Source organism: Orycteropus afer, unplaced genomic scaffold (assembly GCF_000298275.1).
Source record: "Orycteropus afer afer isolate SDZICR_OR568_19922 unplaced genomic scaffold, OryAfe1.0 scaffold00136, whole genome shotgun sequence".
Taxonomy (NCBI): domain Eukaryota; kingdom Metazoa; phylum Chordata; class Mammalia; order Tubulidentata; family Orycteropodidae; genus Orycteropus; species Orycteropus afer.
This window is the reverse complement of record NW_006921723.1, coordinates 3,034,210-3,058,344: the sequence shown is the minus strand read 5'-3', so window position 1 is coordinate 3,058,344 and position 24,135 is coordinate 3,034,210. Positions and strand designations below refer to the sequence as shown.

The following is a 24,135-nucleotide window of genomic DNA, read 5'->3' as shown; positions in this document are numbered from 1 at the left end:
GAGGAGGGCAAAAACGTTAGGGCACCTGGGGCCAGACCCCAGGTTCCCAGGAAGAGCAACTCCACAGCTGAGCACTGTGCACACCTCCACGATGTCTGAGAGCCACCTCCGCCCCCACCCAACCCCCACCAGCACAGCCACCACACTGCTAACCCTCTGTCAGGGAGACTGAGACCTCAAGCACCCAGAGTGCCCTTCTGCTCTCTACCCGTCTTAGGGCCTGACCACCCCTCCTCACTCCTGCCCCCATGCTTGCCTTCTAATACTGGGACAGCCCAGGGACCCCGCCGTGCTGGTAGGCCCGCTCTCCCTGGTACGTGGAGTCCTGTGACAGTGCCACGTCAATCTGGGACTTGAACTCATCCCCGAGGTAACTGTCCTGGAAGACAAAGTAGGGGTGAGCCCTGCAGGAAAGCATGGTCAGGAGAGCCCCCCATTGCCTCCTGGAGCCATAGGTACACTGTTCCAGACACCAGTTTTCTGCACAGGCCCCTAGCTGGGCCCACCTGGGACAGCTCGGGCTGGGAGAGACCCGGCTGGCTCATCTGTGAGGGCTGGCTCATGGAGACATAGCCCTGTGTCAGCGCGCCCTGTGAGAAGGGTTGTGAGACCACGTCCTGACTGGCCTGGCTGCTGGGGAGCGTCGTCTGGCTGGGCCCTGGGAGCCCAAAGCGGTTCTTCTGGCGCCCCCCACGGCCAGTCTTGCCTTTTGGGGTGCCCCGGCCTGGAAGAGAGGAACAGAGTAGTAGGCACATGCTATGCCGTGTGTATTTGTGTGTGTGTGTTGCCGATGGTGGTGGTGGAGGAGGAGGAAACAAGGCAGGAATGGTGCTTACCTGCAGCTGGGCCATTGGCCTGTCCAAAGTAGCCAGGCGGTGGCATAGGGGGCATGACAAGGTTGAACGGGATGGGGATGTTCATGGCGGCCACGTGGCTGGGGCCCGCGCTGATCATACCGATCTGGTCATGGGTCTGGAAGTACATGCTTGAGGGCCGGCCTGGGGAGATGGAGCAGCAGGTCAGGCACCAAGAAACGAGCCGTGCCTGTCCCCTATGGCAAGGGATCAAGTCAACACAGCTCCTGTCTGTCTACAACCACAGGTATTGTCCATGTTCCGTCTGTGCTTCTCGAGCTGTCCTATGTCAAAGCCACCTCAGGGAGCCCACTCAGAGTGCATGCAGCTCCTCACATCCACCCCAGCATCCTCCTGGGCCTCCCCCAGGTGATTGATATGCACAAAGTGCAAGAACCACTGGTCACAAATATTCTACATACTGAACACTACCTGGACTTCTAATGAAAAAGAAGCAAAGTCCTTTAATGGCCAGCTTTATACTCATACTACACCACCCTCAACAAGCAAACCAGCAAGGAAAAGCCTCACCTCCCCACCAAGGGGGCTCCCACCCCAGCAACGGATGCCATGGCTCTGCCCATCCCCTCTCACCTGCACCAGAGCTGCCTCAGGAGCAGGACCCACCCACCCTTGGAGCCTTTGTCTAAAAGGAGCCCACCATTCAGTTTAGGGGGAGAGAAAGGGACTGAGTGAACAGGAAAGGGGCTGAGAACAGGGTGGGGTGGCCCCAGTGGAGGAAGGCCCTAGGATGCCCTTGACCACAGGACTACTGGCTGTGCAGGTAAAGAGGCCCTGAGTGGCTGAAGTGACCAGGACGGACAGGGATGGGGAAGGGTTTGCCAGCAATGAGTGTGGGAAGGCGGAGGTGGGTGGGAGGGGGTGTATGTGTGTGGATTGGTACACATCACCCTCGAGGGCATGGCGGGGCCTTTAGCTTTAATCCAGAAGCACCACTGCAAGCCCAGGACACACCAAGCCAGTGGGAACAATCACACCCAGGACGGGGCTTTGTCTCAGGAAACACTGTTTACAAGTGTCACCCACCAACGACCTGGCTGCGGATAGGGATAAAAGGTGGGGCAAGGGGTCCCTGCTGACTCACCCTGGCTGCTGCGGTCATAGACTGACCCTGGGATGATGGCCTCACGGGCATCATACATGGCAGTGGTCATAAAGCGGGCACCCTGTGGAGAGGGCACACTGGTGAGGAATTTGCCACCCCCCAGACAAGAGCCGCTGGGGACAACAGTGGCCCCGGACTGACAGATCAAGGCAGCCACATGCCCCATATGCTCACCGGGTTGATGGTGTTGACCAGCTTGCGCGGCTTGCTGAACTGCATGAGGCTCTCCCGCAGGTTGTTGAGGGGCCCCTCCACTAGTACTTTCTGCTCCTTGTAGTAGTTGAGCAAGTGGTTCCACAGTGGCTGCTTTGACAAGGCCTTTGGGTTGCCAACAATGATGACGCCATACCTACGTGGGGCGAGAGTGCAGGTTCAGGGACCTGCCAATTTTGGCGCCCAATGGCGCGGCAGCCAGGCACTCCGGGAGCCTGGGCTGGGTCCCACCCTTCACATGAGATGACTGTTGCACCTCAGAGGGTGAGTAGACAGAATGCTGCAGGAAAGGGACTGTACCTGCACCCAGGAGTGCCTCCCAACCCCATGCCTGCTCCCTGGTGGACATGCCTCCATCGTGGCCTGGAATCCAGGAGTCAGGGTGAGTGGGGGCCCCAGAGGCACTATGCTGGTCCCTGTGCAGTTGTCTTATTTCAGAGGGTATGTTCCAGAATGAAACAACAGGAAGACAAGACCTGGATCTTCCCTACGAGAAATGCTGCAACCTCATAGGCCCCCACTTGGCCCAGGTCTCATGGAAGAGCCACTGAAGACGAAGGCCAGTGATAAGCATGTGACAAGTGACCTACCACAGGGATGGCATAGAGTGGCTGCTTCTTATCTGTGGTCAGACTCAGCCTGAGGGCAACGAATGGGGCAAATGGTGCTTCTGGCTGAGTGCTCAGGGCACCAGATGCCAAAAGACTGTGTCCTCTTCGAGGGCACAGACCCAGGGACACTGTTCCCCACCCTATGGCGCAGTCTGGGGGAAAGTGACCCCTTACCTGGCCCTGGTCAAGGCCACGTTGAGGCGTCGGGGGTCGTTGAGGAAGCCGATCCCCTGGTGCTCGTTGGCCCGCACACAGGAGAGGATTATGAAGTCCTTCTCGCGTCCCTGGAACGCATCCACACTGGCAATCTCCACCTCCTGAAAGGGGGCGTCTCTTAGTCACAGTGTCTCCAAGACCCTAAACTGAGCAAAACTCACAAGAAAATGCCACGAAATGCCATAGTGGGCCCGTGGTCCAAGGGCGCTGAGTGCCGACTGTGGTCTGACCCCCAATAGGTACAGCAAGGAGGCATACCCCTCGGCTCTGCCTGCCTGTCTGGGACAGAATGTGACGTCCTGGATGGGCCCTGGGGTACAGACCCACCCTCTGCCCCCATGCCCAAGTGCCCTGATCCTACCTTAATTTTCTACACTAGCAATCCTGACAAGGCTTTTCTGTCTTCTTTGAAACAGAGTCACTGATATACCAGTTGATAAAAACTTACATGCTCATTACAGAAAACCCAAGACTCTTGCCCAGGAGCAGACAGAAATCGGGTCACAACACTGGCCCTCGCTCACTACCCCAAGTCCACCCCAAAGCTCTTCCTCTTGTCCTGAGGGATGTGGGGGGGGCATCACAAAGCAGAACCCCTGAGCGTGTCCTGATGTGAAGGTCACGGTGGTGGTACCTGGTACAGCTTGGTATGCAGGGAACCACTGAACTGCATGTACTGCACCAGGTAGGAGCGCTGGCCCTCATAGGGTGTGATGATGCCAATCTGGTCTGGCTTGGCTCCTGCCTTCAGCAATTTTGTTGTGATTTTCTCAACATTGGCAGCTTCCGTCCTAGGAAACCACATGCTCAGCAATTTGCTCTTAGTCTACCACTTCTCCCACCAGAACCCAATGCTAAGAGACAAGGATACAAGGCCTTGGGCTAGAGTGTCACCAAGATGGGGGTGAGGAGGCACCACACTGCAGGCTGCAGGGTGGCAAGGCTGCTCACCTGTTCAGGTAAGAAGTGCCAGAGCTGGCAATCTCCTCTTGGCCCTGGGTCACATAGAAAAACATGGGCTTGTCTGGCTGGGGCCACTGAAAGTCGAAGCCCTTCTTCACACGATCCGCTGTCAGGGGACAAAAGCCCTCCCATCAGAGCTGTACTGTGGTAGCCTGTGACAGCCATGCTCAGGCTGTGAACAGAACAGATGCGGGGACTGTGAAAGGTGGGTGACCTGTTACCTGCAGTAACGCCGTTCTGCAGCGAGCCCTCATAAAAGATGTTGGAGGGAAAGGCACTGAGCGCGGGGTGCATCCGGTACTGCACCTGCAGGCGGATGGGCCGGATACCCAGCACCACAAGCCGCTCAAACAGCGACTGCGACAGGCCGGCCTTGGCTGCTTTCTTGCACATCACCACAGGGCCCAGTTGGCAGTGGTCGCCCACGAGGATCAGCTACCAGGGAAGGCAGGGTGAGTAGCTGGAACAGATATCCCTCATAGGGCCAATGCCCACACCCACCTCCACGCAGCATGACATCACCATGTGGAGGGAGGGGTGGATGAGCTTATGCGGGGACTGCTCCCCCCCATGTTCCAGGAGCCCTCCCTCTGTGCAAAGAGGGCTCCACAGCCCTCACAAGGCCCAGCCCTAGTTCCCCCTGCTCTACTGGCATCCCACACATTCCAGAAACAAGCCTGTACATTAACAACTACACAGAGCCTACAGCTGTTTACAGGTCTCCTGCCAAGTGGCACAGCTGCTTACCTGCTTGGCGCCAAGAACCACAGGCACCATGCACTCGGGCTCGGTGGCCTGTGTGCTCTCATCAATGAGGATGGAGCGGAACTGCATCTTGGCCAGCCGTGGGTCACCCGCACCCACGCACGTGCAGCAGATGACGTCTGCGTTCTGGGCAGAGAACAGGAAAGCCATGTCTCAGCTTGCCCTTTGCAGGTGTCCTGACCTCCAGTATCCTTGGGCCCCAGAAAGGTAGATAGCAACTTGGGGCCATCAGCCAGTCACTAGCCCTGTGGCTACTAGGGGACAACAACTGCTACTGTTACCACCATTTCTCAAGGGAGCCTCTTAGAAGGGGAACTGGCTCCGGGACCCACAGCCTTTGAGACAGCTGTGAGGCAGCGGGACTGCCCACTCGAGCTGAGGTTTCACTGAGAGAACATTCCAGACCCACCCACCCTCATGCTCTCAGACCAGGTTCCCATGGTCCCAGCAACAAACAAGGCTCCCTCAAAAAACCTTGCGATCTAGACAACAAGATGTCTCAAATTGTGTAAGACAGAAGCATAAAATAAAGGAGAGTATATAAGTCCTCTTTTGAAAACTGATGAAATGTGCCACCTTGTACTTAACAGAAAGTTAAACTTACAAAGGTCCCGGCTTCATCCTCAAGGACTGTGTTTAACCAAGTTCTTGGGTCAAAAGAAATTCCTACTCAAAACCCCAAACAACCTGAGCTGGAAGCCAAGGAGTGTGGGGACCCACCATGAGCAGCTCCCTCTCAGCGGTGCGCTTCAGGGCCCGGTACCGCTTCTCATCGGCTGACGACAGCTCCCCAGTCTCATCCTTGAGCTGCTGCAGCTTCTGCAGCTCTGGCATGCTGGAAGCCACAGACCCGTGAGGAGCAGGGATGGGTAGGTAGCCCCATGGCCCTCCCGCCTGGCCCCATGGCCTGCTCAGCCCTGCAGCTCCCCTGCCTGGCCCAGCACCCACTTACCTATCCATATTCCTGATCTGATTATGCAGTGCCAGGAAGGACACGGGTGAGTCAATGGCCTCACGGCTCTTGGCACAGAGCCGCACCACCTTCAGCCCGGTCTGGTGGATCTTCTCCGTCAGCTGGTCCACGGCTATGTTGCTTGGGGCGCACACCAGCACGGGCCTGGAAGAAAGCAGGTGATTTGGGCTCTGATCTGCAATGGCATGTCCCCAGTTCATGCTGCAGATGGTGGCATGGCCCAGAGCCACTGAGACCCAGCAAGGCTGGGTGGCCAGTTCTCACCAGGTCCGCTCACAAGCAGCAGTGCTACTAACGCCTGCCATGCTGCAAAATGCTCCCAAACCCCCAAGAGGTAGAGACAGGGCAGCCTGTGACTCTGGGTGCAGTAGCTGGTGGCTTTGAAGGCCATGTCTCACTCCATCCTGCTGGCCCACCTACCCCCAGGCCTGTGCCTACCCATTGCCTTGCCGTGCCAGGTGGTAGACGATGGTGGCTGAGGTCACAGTCTTGCCGGTCCCTGGTGGCCCCTGGATCAGGCTCAGAGGCCTCTGCAGCACAGTCTTCACAGCATAAACCTTCAAACACATGACTTGTCAGGTGGGTGGCCACCCCGTACGCTGGTGAGGATGGGCCTCATGCAGTGGGTACAGACCTGGGAGTGGTTGAGGTCAGGGAGCCCCTGGGCTGTGAAGCGTTTGGGCAGCTGGCACTTGATGATGACATCCTCTACCTCATGGCCCAGCAGCTTGTGGTAGATGTACCCAGACACAGAGGTCTCGTCCACTGCAAATGTCTTCAGCGCACTCTGCATCCTGGGAGGACAGCCTAAGGTGAGCACGTGCAGGGCCAAGGCCACCCACAACCTGGAGCGTGAGTTGGACACACCTGTCAAACGAGGTTGACTTCCACACGAAGTCCACCTGGAAGTTGTGGGTCACCTCCACTGGGGCACCCACGCTACTCCGCAGCTCGATCGCGATCTCGTCACCGTAGTCTATGTGCTGAGTTAAGGGGGCATCCTTGGAAAGTCGACTCTCTGTGCCAGAGTTGTGCTTATAGGCATCCAAGACCTTCCTCTCAAGAGGGACACTGTGCTCTCAGGCATGGTCCTGACAACATGGGCTGAAGCCCCAAGGCTAAGACTGCACAGGTGCCCAGTCAACACTCAAGTCTGGGTCAACACTCAGGAGGCCACAGGGCTCAAGGGCTTGGGGACCTGCACACAGGCCTCATGTGCTCATGAGGGGCTCGTCTAAGACGAGTGAGGCCGACAGATGAGGCTGGGAGCAACCTCACAGCTGCTATGGGCTCCAAGGCACACAAACAAGCAAAAATCTACCCACTCTGCCACAAACAGGAAATCCCCCCGGTAAAGCACAAGACTCTGGCTGTGGCTCCATGGCTCTCCAGTCCCCTGGCCCTCCCCACCCCAGCGCTCCTGGTATGGAGGATACTGTCAGGGACCTTGATGACATGGCCAATCCCTTTCCACAGGGGCGCCAGGTCCCCCTTGTAGCGCAGGCAGATCTCATCGCCCTGCATGAGCCGCATGTCTTATGGAAAAAGACAGCAAGAGGTTATTAGAACTTTCACACCTGCCATGGCCCCCATCCAAAGGGAAGGTGAAATTGAGGGGCACTTTACAAGGACGGGGAAATTATGCTACTATGGTCCAAATATTTTAAAACTTAAAATCACCTCTTAACCAAATTATGACTAAATCCTCATTACCAGAGTCAGTCTTGGGCAAAGTGAAGTAGGCGATTCTCTTCTTGTTAAGGCCCAGGTCCCACCTGACCGTGATGTTATCTTGAGTCTGAGCACATGGAAAACAAGAGCCACGTCAGCCTCACCCACATGGGTCCATCATTCCCGGGCCAGTGCCCACTGAGGTCCCAAGGGCACACTATGACCCCCGAGCTAGAATGTTGGTGGGGGTGAGCACATGGCAGCTGGAACCCTGGGAGGAAAGCAGTTAGCAGCCCAGACGCTCCAGAATGAGCCCTCCATAGCTGATGGCAGGGAGTGGTCCTGGTAGAGAGAAAGGGGGTAGGCAATTAGGGCACACTGGGCACCGTGGGCTGTGTCCTGCAGACAGCATGGCAGCATGGAGTAGGCCTTGGTGTGACGCAGAGCCTCCAAACCAACCCATCAACAAGAAAGCGAATATGCTCCAGCCAATGCTTCTCATCCACTGAGGGCCCACGGCGCCTGTGTGGAAGAAGCACACCCATCCATGCCCTGCCCGCACCTCACCTGGGACTCCTTGAGCTTCTTGTCATAATCAGCCTCCAGTTTGACCAGTGGCCCAAAGATGTTCTGGTACTGGTAGGCATCCTCATAGCGCAGCAGCACGTGCTGTGGCTCCTCATCAACACCTGGCTTCTCCAGGTCTTCCAGTGTGGCTGACGGGTTCTCCTGCAGCAAGGACATGTCCCCCTCTGTTCTTACCATGTGGCAGACAGGGGCCTCCAGGGACAGAGTGCCACAAGGGCACCAGCGTGAGCCTTCAGCGCGTGGCACCCAGCACAGACACGGCTAGGGGAGCCCTGGTTCCGGAACACCTCCCTGGCCCTAGACTCAGGCCCCTGCCCAGCTGCTGCTCCCATCCCACCAACAGGCTGTGCGGATGGGGGAACCTCAGTCCCAAGCCCCAGGGACCTGACCAACATGCCTGTGCCTGTGCCCAAGGCCAGCACTGAGATTTGCTGCTCCTCTACAACCACCCACCCGAGAGACAAGAGACAGCTTTTGAGGTGGTAGGGCCTCTCTCTTGACCCTGCCCTGACCTAGGAGTGGCATGACCTTCCCCTAGTTGAGACAAGACAGAACCTCTGACATGTCCACATGAAGAGAGAACTGTGGCAACAGAGACTGGTAAAAGCAGTATTTTGAGACGATGCTTAGATAGTATTTTGACTTGCACTCTGAACGAAAATAAATTTGCATTTAAGATTTCCAATTAAATCAGTACCTAATTAAAATTTCTAGGCTATTAAGACTTTCTCAATTCAGCCAGACTCAGCGTGACCAGAACTAAGCAAGGATTCCTTGGGGGTGTGGCCTCCGGCCTGGGTGCCCCCCTTATTTCTTTTCATGCCAATTTCTGGGGACTGTCCTCGGAGCTGCTGTGCCATCCTCACAGAGGGCTCACCTTGTCTCTGCAGGGCCGGGGCCCTCAGCTTCTCCTGCCCACAATCCACCCTAGCTGGCAGAGTAAGAAACACCCAAACACCCTAGCTCTCCTTCATGTAAGGACACAGCCCTTCAGTATGTGCTGAGGGATGCAGTGTCACTTCATGCCATAGGATGGTCCTTTGTAGAGTCCTACCCTCTGGCTCCTCCACTTCCCAGCCCTGCCAGCCTACCTTCCAGAGCTCCTCCAGCTTATTGATCTGCTGCGCGGTGATCTGCCGCGCCCGCAACTGCTCCTGCTCTGAGGGGATCTTGACCAACCAGGACAGGAAGCAGCGGTCCTGGATCAGTGGCTGCCACTGAGAGCTGTCCCAGTTGATGTCCTTCAGGCTGCTCTGGCTGGCACAAGGCTGCCTATGAGGGCCCAGAGAGCAAGGGTCGGTTGGGCGGGGGTGGCAGGAGACCAGAGGCCCACTTCTCCCCAAGCCACGTCTCCTTGTCCCTTTGGGCCCACGTCTCACCCTAGCTGTCAACAGTATACTGCTGGCCCCACACACTGAGCCTTGAGCCCAAGTTCAGCAGACGGTGCTCTCTGAGCAGCTGCTATGGCTCGACCAGCATCACCCACCCCTTCGACAGCTGCCCACCTCCCAGGAGGGCAGCCCGCACCTGCATAGCAGGACCACAACCGAGTCGGCCTTGGCAGGGATGAAGCCGAGCAGGAAGACGTTGCGGCAGCCGCAGTTGTAGCACTCAAGCACAGTCTCCCCCAGTGGCCCATCCTTGTGCAGCGTCACCTCCTTGCACTTCGCCCTCACGAGGTGGTTGACGATGTGGCTGCAGCCAGATGACATGTGGTCATGCCCCCAAGGACACATACACACACACACCGTCTGGCTTCCTGCTGCATCTAGTCTCTGGGGCTCATGGCCCGTCAGCAGAGCCAGTCACACCTCATCTGGCATCCCTGGAGATGGACGCTTTCCCTGAACTGGCTCCCGCCAAGTACAAACCCACCCAACTGTAACCCTTTCTAAGGAGAACACTACACGCCTCACACAGCTCCCACATTCCTAAACCAAGCCTGTCGGGACTGAGTCAATCATCACCAAGGTCCCATCATGAGCCCTCCCCCCGGGTCACTGTCTCCTCGGCCTTTAAAGCTCTGTTGTGACCTCTTGCGGGGTCACTTCTCATAGCCTGCCTCCATCCTGCCCCCCTGCCACAAGCAGGAAACCCAACCCCATTCACTGGAAATCTTAGGATAGAAACACTGCGTGGGGCTGGCTGGTTCCTCCTTGAAGTATAGGGCCTCTCTGGTGTCTTCCTGTGTCGGTGACCCCCACTCACCTACACCACAGCCTCGGCTAGCCCCACAGCCCACTCTCCCCTGCTCCAGCCAGCTACCTCCGGGACCCGTAGTCTTAGCCAGTCGAGTGAGATGAGCTCCAGGTCTCAGGACCACCTTAGCACATTGGTCAGATACTCAGAGTATCCCCAGGCCTCTCCTTTCACCTCTGCAAACCCCACCACAAGCTCTGGCTCAGGTGTCATGAGGCCCCCTCTTCTTCCAGAGCCCCTATCCCAAGGTTCCCACTGGTCTCCCCGGTGCCTATTTCCCCAGTTGCCCCCAGCTCCCTGACAGCCCATGGCTGTGCATCACAGTTACAACCTGGCCACATACGGCCCCTTGAGCTGGCAGATGACCCTGTCTGCTCTCAGGGACCCTCTGCTCACTGTCCTGTTCTTGGCGGGAAATGGAGGGTGCCAGCTCTGAGTTTTATTTAATTGCTTTCCTGCTGGATGGGACCGTATGCAAACAGAACAACACCTCAATTACCCAGAACATTCTGAAAATGGGGCATGAATGTGCTCTCATGGCTCTAAAATGCTCTTTCCCAGCAGTTCCCTTCCTCATGAGAACAACATACTTTGTGCCACTACCCTGAGTGTCATGGGACACAGCCACGTGTCTGTTTCCACACATAGAGCCCTGGCTACTGGCTTCTGTTAAGTTCATTCTCCCAAAGAGAACCTAAGAGAAGCATTCTCTCCCAAACCAGTGTGAGGGGGTACTACTGCCCACTGCTGAGAGCAGGACAAATGGGACTCTCCTGGCAAAACAGCCAGTCCCCTCGACAACAAGAGGTCTACCCCTCAGGGGAACTTCATTTAGTCCTGCAACCTGGGGCCCTGGTGGAAGGAGTATGGATGTGTCATGTCTGCCCTGGGAACGTCTTCCCAGGCAGCAATGCCAGTCTCACCGTAATGAAGATTAGCAGGCATGCCAGGAGCTCATTGCATAGAAAAATATAAATAAAAACTGGGACTGAGAGTTAAGCCAACCCCTCTCACATAATAAAAAGAACCACAAAGAATAAATCAAGTTTGGTAAATACATCAAGGCGTTCACACACCACCATCTGGTTCACGTTAAACCAGTCACCGAGAAGGAAACAACCAGGTTTGTTAGTGTCGTTTCAGATTGTGCTCCGCTCCAACGTCTCTGTAGCTTATACACAGACTGAGCAACGCAATTAAAGACCCATGGGGCACTGGTACCGACCTGCCGGAGGTGTTCCCACGCCCATTGCAGAACCACTTCTTGCTGGTGTTGCAGTAGACCACGCACGCAGGGTCGTGGATTCCACAGTAACTGAGAAGGCAAACGCAGCAGTTAGAACTGGGTACCCTCTGGCTCTAATTAAGCAGGATATAAAATTCTTTCCTTTTACAACATTTTTAAGTCTTTCATTAAACACATACTCAAACCCAACCATCTCAGTATCAAATACATGAAATGAATTTGCCCCCCAAACCCATGGGAAGCTAGGGGTGCCACAAGGACACCACCCTGTGGCAAAGCATCCCTCAGGTAGGATATAGGTTAGACATCCCAGGCAGTTTCAGCCACCTCCCTTCTTCCTTGGTTTTAGGAAATGTGACTCTGCAGATACAGACATATATAGATCCTGGTCAGGTCCTGCTGCCCTAATGCAACATGGTTGCAGCTGCCATCTCTGGGCCATGCTGACAGAGGGCGCTGTGCTCCCAGAAGAGTGGACAGCCCTGCCTAGGGGCAGCCTCTTGGGAGAGCTCCCACACTACCCAGTCTTTAAGAAAACCAATCCCCATTACTGAAGAGGACTTAGAGGCAGGGTCTGCTGCAGAAAAAACTGACACTTGCCTCCTGCCCCTTCTGCTAAGGGGACCCCAGTGAGGAGGCCAGGCAGAGCTTCATTGCCTGAGTTTTCACCAGGGTGCCCCTACAGGCACCATCTGGAAGCACCTGTAGTTAATGTGAGTAAAGGGCCAGACCAGAATAACAGTCTCGCATGGCACACTCTGGGGGCTGAGGGCCACAGGGCAGAGTTTGGCCCCCTCATGGCCACAGCCACCCACTAGAGGTGCCCTGAGCCAAACCCTGTCTCAATTTCCTCAGCTGGGTACACCACCACATCTAAACATCAGGATGGAGCCTACTCTCAATGTGGATTCCAAACTTGGCCAAAAGGAAGGTCTAGCCACTGACTATTCTAATTTTTCTGGCATCTTGACTGTATCAATCTGTAGAAGGATCCATTCCTTTGTGGAGAACCCGAGTTGCTCTGCCTCCTGACCCACTCGGGCTTACCAGACAGAAAGTCCTTCCTGGAGAGCAAGGGAGTCCAGGAAGGCAGAGGCCTCACCTCCAGCTGGGTGACTGGGGGTGAGGGCCAGAGGGTATGAACCCACTTTCTGCCCAATATCAGGAACGTGGTATGCACCATGGGCTCAAGTATCTCCTCATCCCCAAGAATACCACCTTTTCACATCTCAACCATGGTCCACCTCAGCCTATACATCTGACAAGAGCCACATAGTGGCCACAGCAGAGCTGACTATCCCCCTGGCAGGGCCCACCTAGGCCAGGATGGCCAGCTCACCTGCAGGCATGGACCGGGAGGTCCTTGGTGTAGTAAGTATCTTCCTCATCCTCCTCAAAGTTCAACTCAGCCAGCAACTGGCTGGTCTTGGCCACGCTGTCATCCACAGCCCCATTCTGTAGGATCCCCTCAGGCCCACCAACCTATAACACAAAGTGGTGTCACACCAAGCCAGGCTATGAAATCAGGGCTTGTCAGCAGCCAGCTAGCCATCCCCAGACTAGCATGACTCTTCAGGGAGCACAGGTAGCTTGCTGCCTAGAGCCCTCAGCTGGTTTCCCAGCAGCCTGCCAACCAGATACTGGTACCTAGCCATACCCCACCCACCCCTGCACCTCCAGACTGACCCCATTGGGCCATGGATCACAGCTATAGCCAAGACCCAGGGAATACTTTGGTCCCACACCCAAAATGTCCCACGGAGACATGTATCACTTGTCACCCTCAATGCTGGGCAGCTGCACAGGCCCTACTCAGGCTGTGATGACACGTGCAGGTGTCCAAAGCAGCCATACCTGCAGGGCACCCTTGCCTGGTGTGGTCTGAGCCCCATCACATTGTTTGGGCCACTTTAGCACACTTTGTGCAGGAAGGCAACAACCAGGTAAACTGTAAGAAGACTGTGTGCCCGGTTTAACTGTCGCAACTGCTGTTCATCACTTATCAACCCTCCAATGTCAGAGCTGCTCTGACGTATCTGGTACAGATGGCAGATGGCAACCCTGGGTACCACAGAGAGTGCTGAGGGCCATGGTCTGGGATGGGGCCTGCCCACAGGCCAGTCGGTGAGGGAAGGATGGCATCTACACTGAGAAATGGTTGCACTGTAAATATCTACATGATCTCCTCTACACCGCTTCTTGTCTCACAAAACCTGGCACATTCACTGCCTAGACCTTGAAGAAATGGTTGCCAACCAGAAGGATCCCCACACAGCTCCTCATCAAGCTACATGAGCTCATGTATAAACAAGTACCCATGGTGATACTTGCACCTTAATGTTCCTGAAACATCAAGACAAAGACAGGGATGACACCCAGACTGTAACCATCAGCCTAGCTGCGTCTCTGACTTCCTTCCTGGGAGCCCTGGCCTCAGCCTCACTTACCCAACCGGGTTTACCAAGAAGGGACAGGAAGTGCAAGTCCACTCTGGCAACTTCAGCAAACAGCACAACCTGAAACAACTGCACGGGCTGGGAGCGCAGAAGTGCAAGTGTACACGCACACCCTGCTCTCCCCCTCCCTCTCTTACAGGCACAAGATGATCCTGGGCTGGGTCTTAAGTTTCTACCCTTTCGGCAGTTTTAAGACAAACAGTAAATGAAAAATCCATCTGACCTTAAGAACTGTGATTAAATGAGCTACAATGAAACACTGGTATTGGTGCCAGGCATAGAGAAAGCCTATCGTGTGTTGGTGACACAGTGGCAGGCAGAGGAGGAAAGGCAACCTGTTTGTGTCCTTGCCCCCCACAATGGAGGCCCCATACCTTCCTGTCCCCACACCTTCCTGTCCCCACCTATACCCATGAGCTCTCAGGAAACTCCCCCTCTGCTTCCCACCCCTACCATGCTAAGGCCGGTGTTGGGAGGTTCCTGGGCCTTCTGGGTGCCTGGCTCTGACCAGCACCACACCCTCTAGGGGCATCCAGGAGGTCTACAGGTACTCCTGCCAGTGACAGCACCTACAACAGTGATGGCACTCTCCCAAAGCACCAGTCTGATGCTTCAGACCAAACCACCAAAACTCTGCAAGCACCAATCACACATCACTAAACCCGCTGCACTCTGGTGCTCTGGGGCCTATGAACTCACTGACCCAGCCCAGGACTCTGACACACACACACCTCTTCCTCCCAAACAGACGTTACACTGACTCATTGTCTTTACCCCAAGGTTTACTTAAAAGAAGTGTGACCCCTGAAACTACTGCCCTAAGATAAAAAGGTCTGTCTTGAGCATTATGTTCTTTTAAGAACTATCTTTATGGGATCAAGAGGAGCTCTGGTTACACAGTGGTTAAAGCATTTGACTGCTAATCAAGAGGTTGGCTATTTGAAACCACCAGATACTCTGTGGGAGAAGGATGTGTCAACATGCTTCTGTAAAGATCTACAGCCTTGGAAATGCTATGGGGCAGTTCTACTCTGTCCTAAAGGATTCCAATGAGAAAGAATTGACTAGATAGCACTGGTTTGGCTTATATGGGATCAAAGTGACAACAACTTGAAAAATTAGATAGGACCCTTGTTGTTGTTGTTATGTGCCACCAAGTCGGACCCGACTCATAGCGACCCCTCTTTGGGTTGCCGAGGCGGTACCACCACGGTAGTAGATTGCCCCACCTTCCTTCTGAGGAGTGGCTGGTGGGTTTGAACTGCCAGCCTTCTGGTTAGTAGTCAAGTACCTTAGGCACTAAGCTACCAGAGCTCCTAGATAGGAAGCAATTAATATATGCTAAAAGGAGCAATTAATAAATGCTAAAAGGAGCTAAAAGGGCAATCTTCTTCCGTAGTGATACCGCCTCTCACCACCGCCTCAGAAACCCAAGGAGGGGTCGCTATGAGTCGGGTCCAACTTAACAGCACATAACAACAACAACAACAATAGGGGCAGAATAACTCAGAAATGGAGGGTGAGAATGGCTGCACAGCTTGGAGAATATCAATGTCACTAAACTGTACGTGTAGAATCTGTTCAACAACAGCAAAAAATTAATAAAGTTTAGGGAGAAAAAAAGTGGTGCAAGAGAAGGGGACTACCCTCAGGTGCAGTGGCTAACTGGAGAACAGGGGGCCCAGCCCCTAGCTTTCCCTCACTCTGGAGCTTGAACCACCTCAAACCAAGTGGCGACTGGAGTCTTAAAAGCTTGTGAGCAGCCATCTAAGATATATCTGTTGGTCTCTCCTAGTCCAGAGCAAAGAGTGCAGACAATTAAAGATGCATGGAAACAAGTAGTTCAAGGGACTAATGTACCATGGGAACCTCAGCCTACACGACCCTGAAACCAGAAGAGCTAGATGGTGCCCAGCTACACTGTCAACCACTTGGAAAGGGATCAAAATTGGAGTTAGAGAAAAATATGGAACAAACTCAAAAGCATAAAAAAAAAAAAAACACTAGGCTTACTGGTCTGACAAAGACTAGTGAAACTCCCCCAAGACTATGGCTCCTAGTTGCCCTTTGGGCCTGGAATTCAACACACTGTCATGGCTTAACTTTTCAACCAATAAGAGATAGACCCAGGAGGTGAACAATTACATCAGGGAGGTGCACCCTTAGAACCAACCATGGGTGATCAAAAGGGCAATATTTGGATAGGAAAACAGCTCAGGGGGGCAGGAATGCATAGGAAAGAACACATAGAAAAGAGAACCACAGGAAGAAGTGAAAAGGGAGCTGTTGTACTATGGGGACTGCAGTAAATGCACAAAACGTGTATGAATTATTGAATAGAAAATGAATGTGCTCTGTCAACTTTCACTCAATGCACAATAAAAATGTTAAAAAAAAAAAAAAAAAAAAAAAGGCCTACAGAAGATCAGCACCTAGATCCATCAGCCATGCATGTATCCTCACCTCTGCTTTCTCTCAACTCTGCACATGGCCACACGTGCATGCATGCCCTCATGTATACATACGTACGTGCTCACACACACACCCTCCTCTTCCTAAGCCACATGACCGCTATGACCCCAGACAAGCCCTCCACACACACACACTTTCACACCATATGGTTACACTCAGGGACCACTACGGCTAACACATAAGCATGTTTCCTCAGCTGATCTAACAATGTTTTTGTTACAGAATTCTCAGAGCAAATGAGCACATGGGGTCTGTGACATCTTCCCTCTCTTGTAAGGATCAGTCTGACTCATGCCAAGCTGTGGAGGCCCAGCCACTCTGACCAAGGAGGAGGGAAGCCTGCGTGATTCCAGCAGGCACAGTGGGCCCAGCTTCCATGCCCACCACCCTCCTAAGTCCAGGGGCTTCACAGAACATCCCTCAGTGAGTATGTGATGGTAGCTTCTCTCAAGAGGGCTTGGGTGCACAGGGGCTTCCTGGAAGATGAGTGATGGCAATAGTGATAGTGGCAGGCCTCCACACTGGTGAAACCAAGGCTGTTCCCAACAGTATGAACCATGTGTGGCACCAGGGGTCCCAGCTGAGACAGGTGGAACAACATTGGCCATACCAGTGACCTCTTTTCCTTCTGCGTGGAACCAGCATTGTCTCCTATGAAGAAGCCCCTCCCTCTACTTTCAGCATCTGTATGGCCCCATGGGTCCCCACAAAACTCATCTAGATGCTTAGTGTTCCATCCAGCTCCAGGATCAGTTATCTCTGATCTGGAGTCAGTTCCAGAGAACCCCTCACAGGACGACAGCCAGGGGACAGTAATCACGTGCTGCTGGGCTCCACAGAGCCAATTCTTTTCTGACACATGAAGAAATCTGACTGCAGTGAGAGCAGAGTCCCACATCAGGTATTCCTAAAGTCCACACCATGCTGCTCTGAAGTTAAAGGGTTGAGCCTGGCTACCCTGTGCAGCTTGTCCCCAAAAGGAAGGGCAAGATGACTGAGACTCACTTTAAAGCACCTCAGCAAGGAAGAAGTAAAAAGGAGGAGGAAGAGGAAACCTTTCCCAGCACTCAGATGGGGCTCGCTGTCTCCACACAGGTTAGAAAACATGTAATAATGATGCAAAACAAGGACTGAGGTGGCCTGTGTGCACACTGTGGGTTCACACAGAGGATAAGCAGACCCCCTGACCAGACCCTCTGCCCAGAGCCACAGCTTGGCATCCACACAGCACTGTGCCCATAGGGCATCCATGTAGCCTGGCACCCACCAGGCCTAACAAGTGCCAGGAGCCATTAAAGACCTATGAACCCAGGTAGTTGAAGCCCACAGGGACTGTGAGGCCCGTACAGGCCACCAGTTCTCACACCAGCGAGACTTGAGACCCTCTGTTGATGCCCTGTTCCTCCACCACCAGCACTGCCATCGCAGTCATGATCGCAAACTGTCCCTTCATGGTCCCAGATGCCCTCAGAGGGTGAGCCTATTGCCCTAGTGGGAAGTACTGCCCACAACTGCTCTCTCCAGTCTGCCACCTGGGCTGATAAGGTCCCTCCCTGAGTCCAGCTAGTGCTGCTCCCCCCAGGGGTCTGCTACCCAAGGCTCTGTACAGCCCTCCCCACCCTGAGACTGATGAGAATCATGGCAGGAAGCCCTGGAGATCAGCCAAGCACTGGAGGAGAGGAGTGGCTGGGTGCTTTACAGATGCACACATACTCGGCTGGGCACCTCTGCCTGAGCACCTTTCTCTGCTGCCCTCTGTCCCATGTTCCCTCACTTCAGTACGCTTTGGTGCCATCATGCATCCCAGCAGACCACAGGCCTCTGAGACTTCAACATGTCAACCCTTTATCCAACCCCTCTCCGGTTATGCCAAGCCACATGTAGCGGGCCCCAGACCCTCCCTTGCCTGGTGAGTGAGGAGCACACCTTTTGAACACCACGAAGACACGATGTACAGGAATGCCTGCAGCCCGTCTCCACCTGTCTCTCATCCTCTACCCTAATGGGTCCTCAGGGGTCTGTGTCATATCCAAGCAGGGCAGGTAGCCCAGGACTCACTTCTCACCCATGGGGGAAGCTACCCAAACACCTTCCCCCACAACATAGCAAGGCTGCAGGTGGGGCATGAGAGCCAAGCTGGCTGGTCCCACAACCTCATGGAGCACCGAGAACACAGGGACGGGCACCACAGCCTCATGGAGCGCACAAGTACACAGGGACAGGCCTGGGAGGCTCAGGGAAGGCCCCCCCTAGACAGGAAGCACAGCACAGCCTGGAGTTCCTGGGGGTTGGCCCTCAGCTCCTGTCCTGGGACACAGCTCAGGGCTTAGCAGGTGGGGGTAAAGGGAGTAGGGGAAGCTACCATGTTCTTGTACGAAGGTGATCTACTGAGGAGGTCTGATGTTCCAGCCACTTCTGTGAAACAATCTGTGTGCTACCTTAGTGTGCTGTACTGTGGACCGAAGGTGCGAGTAACTTTAGTATAGCAGAAGAGCACAGACCCAGGAAAACACCTGGTAACCGGAGAAAAAACTACACAGAATCAGTATCAAGACAACAAAATATCATATATACACTGTGGACTAGAAAGATGTCGAAAACATTTTTTTTCTTTTGTTTAGGGTAGCTGGATTGTGAATTAAGCTTATTTTGTTAATATTAATTAGTGTTAACTTTTCCCCTCACCAGGCAGAATCTGGGTAAAACATGATGGTACAAACTATTCCCAGTTACCTCCTTGGAAGCCCCACATCCTTCTCCTGCTTACTACAGAGTCCGAGCAATTTGGAATCTCAGTAAGGGGTCGAAAGTGCTGAGCAAATGTTCTTCTAAGAGCAAGGTTACTGGCATTTCACCACCTATTTTCTCAAGGCACACTTAAGTCACAGCTGTGCTGCATGCTCACAGAGCCAATGTGGGAAATGCCACCCTCACACAGTAAGCTGGTAAGCTCACCGCTGTCAGACGCAGGACTGTGCTGAGCCCACTCCTGGGGGAGAGGCCAGGGCTCAGCGAGCAGAAGATTCTAGCCCTGCTCACTCTGGCACATCAAGAGTACAGGATGGCCCCATACACATTCTGAGGGCAATTAGGATCACAGCTTTGAAGACTGGGCAGCAACCTTGCTGTGTATCTCAGGATGGATACAGAAGGTGCTGTTTTTCTTAACAGAAATGACCCTTCTACTTAAAGTGGAACCCAACCATGGGACTCCCATTGAGCCCACAGCGGTCAGATGCTGTTGCAAAGGACTAGGGGGACACGGCCCAGCCCTGCTCTGAGCAAGAGGATGGACCACGACACTGACGCAATGTCCACATAGTCACCTGTATAGACAGCTGCCTTCCTACCTAAAGGTATGTCCCCACCCATAAACCTCTCCCAACAGGCACCCCTGTCCTTTCTCAACCACCTTAGGTATCCCAGATGGTGGCTCACCACAAAGCAGCTGTCAGTACCAGGTTCATGTCCACATGCAAACATGTACTCTCATGTCTCAGGCAAACACCTGGACATGAGACTGCTGCGTTGCTGGGCAGCTGCCTAGTTCCACTACCAACTATGCACATTCCATGGGATCTCTTTGTAGGCTTCCCCTAACAGTACCACTGAACTAACTGGGACACAATGAACGAACTGCACATGTGTGACAGGTATGCTTTTACAAGTTGACACACAACAGTGTATGTAAACACCCATGAAACAAACCACCACAATCGAGAGAGTACACATATCTGTCACCCCAAAAAATCTCCCCGTCCCCCCCCCACTCTCATTTTTGACAAACGGAATCACAAAGGACAGACTTGTTTTTACTCAAGTGCTTCTGCATGGGGGGATCATTCCAACAGGCTCTGCACTATCACATGTACCAAGGGTTCGTACGTTTTTTTGCTGAGCAGTATTCCAAAGGCTTGGATTTGCATCATAACTCCCTTGTTTGCAGGGAACACAACTACAGCCAACAATCAAGGTAATGACCCACTAGGTGGACCAACAAGGTCTCTAATAGTGGTGATTATGCAAACAACTCCAAAGTTACCTTTCAATCCTCTAAGGGGGTAGGCTGGGAAAGGGTGAGACACTCAGAAAGAGTCCTTTCTTTTCTCCATCTTAAAAACACTTGGCAGGGCTGCGTCTACACTTTTCATCCCAGGATTCCAGGGCTTTGATCAACATCAGTTTCATATTGTAAACAAAAAAATGCATGTTACTTAAAGCACCCTGGAGTTCAGCCAGAGTCACCCCTGGCATCCTATCTGGCACACATCTTCTACCTTGAAACAGATTTGAAGTAAAATCAACTGTGCAAAAACTGGCAGTCAAGACTAATGTCAAAAGTAACTGCACACTGGGAAACAAGCAGGCAGTTCCTCAACAGTTATATGTGGAGCTGCCACATGACCCAGCAATTCTGCTCCCAGGAATCTACCCAACAATAATTAAAACATACATCCACATATACATGAATGTCCACAGTGGCACTATTCATAAGAGGCAAAAGGTAGAAACAACTCAGCTATCCATCAACAGATGAAAAAGTAAATACAATGTGGTCCATCCACACAATGGAATACCACTCAGCCATAAAGAGAAGTGAAGTCCTGAGATGTGCTACAACACTGATGAACCCTGAAAACACTATGCTCAATGAAATATCCTAGACACAGAAGACCACAGGGTCTGATTCCATTTACTTGAAGGTCCAGAACATGCAAATCCACAGAAACAGAAAGTAGATTAGTGGCTGCTGGGGGATGTAGGGAACAGGGATGAAGAGTGACTACTGATGGGTATAGAGTTTCTTTCTGGGGAGAAGGACATATTCTAAAACTGATTGTAGTTATACAATTGATTGTGGTTACAAAACTCTAAATGAACTAAAAGCCACTGAACTGTATATTTTAAATGGGTAAATTATATATGTGAATTCATATATACACAAGTGTAGGTAAGTAGTAGTGGAAGCGGGGACAGATGGCTCTCCAAGTCTTTCAGGAAGACCCACCACGTATTTGGTTCCATTGTCAACTCTTGAGTACACGTAAGGAAAGCCTTCCCAAATGTTTCAGGCAACCCATGCCACCAAGTGACACAATAGCCAATAGACTTTCCTGCCCCAAAATTCGGATCCCAAAAAGTCACTTTCCAAACCAAAAGTAAGGCTACAGGTGGGCGGGAACCCCTTTGTGTAGAAATAAAAACCATTAGGTCATGGGGTTAATTAAATGTCACAGAGGACAAAAATCTTTTCACGTCAACTGAACTCCAGCGAGCTCCGCTGCAATGTTTATCTCTGGCAGAGGGTTTCAATGCTCTCATTTTCTACAGCTCAGTGCTCAGGTGCATGAAAATAAATCGATTTCAACTGAAAGAGAACACACCCAGCAATTAGTCACAAACAGAACTTTGAGAATCTGAGGCCACCTCACATGTCTCTGGTCAAAAAGGGATTCACAATAAAACAAGTGCCTTTAACAACCAGCCCAGGGTCACAGCCTACTGCTTGACATCAAGATCTTTATTCACAGCCTCCTGCGCAAATGCACTGGGCAGAAGGCACAGCCAGCACTACCTGGCCCACTCACACCTGAAACTAGAAACTACACAACCTGAAAGTTAACAGTTCTAGAAGTGCTGCCCTGTTTTACAGCAGCAGAAACTGAGGCTCCCACTCACTCCTCCAGGCAAAGCCTCCTCTCCCTCATCTGTCTACCCCAATGGAAACAGTACTGCTAAAAGCACACTCTCTGCACACCTGTTGCCCCTCCCCAATGTCCCTCCAATCAAACCTTCTATTTTGAGGAAGCTGGGGTTAGAATGAGTCAAATATGTTCTACTGCTCCTGGAAGCTAAAAGAAAGCCCAAGTGGGTGGTCTACCCACGGGAGTGACTCACCGACTAGAATAGAAGCCCCCCTCCTTTGGGCTGAGGATGAGGTGGCTCCCCCAGTCCTAGCTGCCCATCCTAAGGGAACACCTCAGACAGGTGAGCCTCAAGCCCCTCCCTAGCCGTGAGAATCCAGGAATGTAAACGAAGGGAGGCTCCTAGCACAGAGTGTTCACCAGGGAAGGGAAAGGATGGATCTGAAGATGAGAAGAGGAAGGTGAAGGCATTCCTGTGACCTGGCCCACTCTGGCCCCCAACCCGGCAGGGGCTCAGGTCCAGGAAGTATCTGCATCTGGTACCGCCACAACTCAAACTCATATTAAAAACTCTGCAGCGGCTCCCGCTAAACATACACATCATTAAAAGAAAAACGAAAGTTTGTGTGGGGCAAGCCTGTTTCAGTAAAATCCAAAAAACTACTCCACTGGCGAACAAAACTCAAATACAACTTTTCCAAGGCAGGCCTGCAGGGTTACCTAACAGGTCGGTTTCAGCAACAGGCAACATGAGAAGGAAAAACAAAACGCCAACAACCTGTCTCCTGAATAATCTTAACAGCAAGCTACTGTGGGGCTAGCGATCAAAGGCAAAAATTCCCCTTCTGCTCTGGGAGCCCTGATCCTCTGCCTACCAGTGTCTAGGGCTGGGGAAATGTGAACCTGTGGCTCATTTTGTGTGTGTGTGTGTGTGTGTGTGTGTGAGGGGGGAGGCTCCCCGGTTGCAGTGGCCACAGGTTGGGGGGAGGGTGGTTCATTGGCCAGAGGTAAACTGGCGCAGGTCACCCTGGACCTGTTCAGAAAGGGGAACAAAAGCAGGTCAGACAGGACCTGGGGCAAGCAGGAGAAAATCCAGATCCAACCAAGGGGACTTAGGGCAGGACCAGCACCCTGAGGCATGTCACCCCAGGTCCTGCCATAGGAGCAGGTCACTCTGAACCCGTTCAAGGGGAGACTGGGGCATGCTTTAAGTAGGTCCAGACCCGCTGAGGGGGCCATGGCAGGCCAGAGTGGAGACCCAGAGTAGGTCACCCCACATCCACTCAGAGGGAGAACTCTGGTGGTGGTGGGGAATCGTGGACAGGCCAGAGAGGGAAGTTCTGGCAGATGGAAGGAGGCCTGGACCCTGCCCGGTGAGACCTGGCACAGGACTGGGACCCAGGTCAGGACACACCAGGCCCATTCAGAGGTTCACTCCCCTCACTCGGGGCAGGCCAGAGAGGGGACTCAGACTAGGGACAAGGCCAGGACCCAGCCAGAAATCCAAACCCGTTCAGAGGAAAGCAAAGGGACAAGTTGGAGCTGGGACCCTGGTTATATCAGAAGGCGGCCCAGGATAAGCCGAGGGGACTTGGGCCGGGATCTGGGGCCGGCCACCTCAGGCCCGTTGAAGGGGGAACGTCAGGCAGGCCGAGAGTGGGGAGGTGGCAGGTCGCTGGCGCCAACGCCGCCAGCTTCCGGATCGCCATGCTCCGCTCACCTGCGCGTCAAGCTGTCCGGCCGCAGCGACCGCGCCGCCCGGGCCTCCAGCGCCGCCCGCCCCGGATCCTCCGGGGCCACCCGGCGGCGTCTGAGTCTGGCTGGGGAGGGTGAAGTCGGTGAACTCGAATTCGGAGCCCTGAGTGTCCGCGCCCAGTAGTTCGGCCTCCTCTGTGTCCAGAAAAGTAAGCGTCTGCGAGCTTGGCCCGTACGCCTCCACACTCATGGCGCCGCCGGGGCCGCGGGCCTGGCCGCTCCGCCCGCACTCGAGCCCGCCGCCGCGCCGAAGCCTAGGCCGCAGGCCTCAGGCACCGCCAACGCCGCGCCCCGGGCTGGACCAAACCACCCGCAGCCGAGAACCAGGCCAAGAGCCGCCGCCGCGTCGCGTCGCTGCCGCCGCTTCGCCCCTCGTCCGCCG

At 53.7% G+C, this 24,135-nt stretch overlaps 1 protein-coding gene across 1 annotated transcript; it reads right to left on the bottom strand.

Moving 5' to 3' along the window:
• Positions 1–259: 259 nt before the first annotated feature.
• UPF1 (UPF1 RNA helicase and ATPase) lies at positions 260–23,943 on the bottom strand. The gene is made up of 23 exons (XM_007945370.1): positions 23,719–23,943; positions 12,765–12,907; positions 11,405–11,494; positions 9,508–9,675; positions 9,072–9,252; positions 7,960–8,121; positions 7,435–7,519; positions 7,158–7,256; positions 6,589–6,697; positions 6,356–6,515; positions 6,160–6,278; positions 5,701–5,865; positions 5,469–5,583; positions 4,731–4,874; positions 4,205–4,418; positions 3,972–4,089; positions 3,655–3,811; positions 2,979–3,121; positions 2,155–2,329; positions 1,960–2,041; positions 837–998; positions 507–724; positions 260–379 (listed from the first exon to the last, which is right to left on the bottom strand). Exons 1-23 carry the CDS (start codon positions 23,941–23,943, stop codon positions 260–262), a joined length of 3,354 nt encoding a protein of 1,117 aa, XP_007943561.1.
• Between the last annotated feature and the right edge of the window lie 192 nt (positions 23,944–24,135).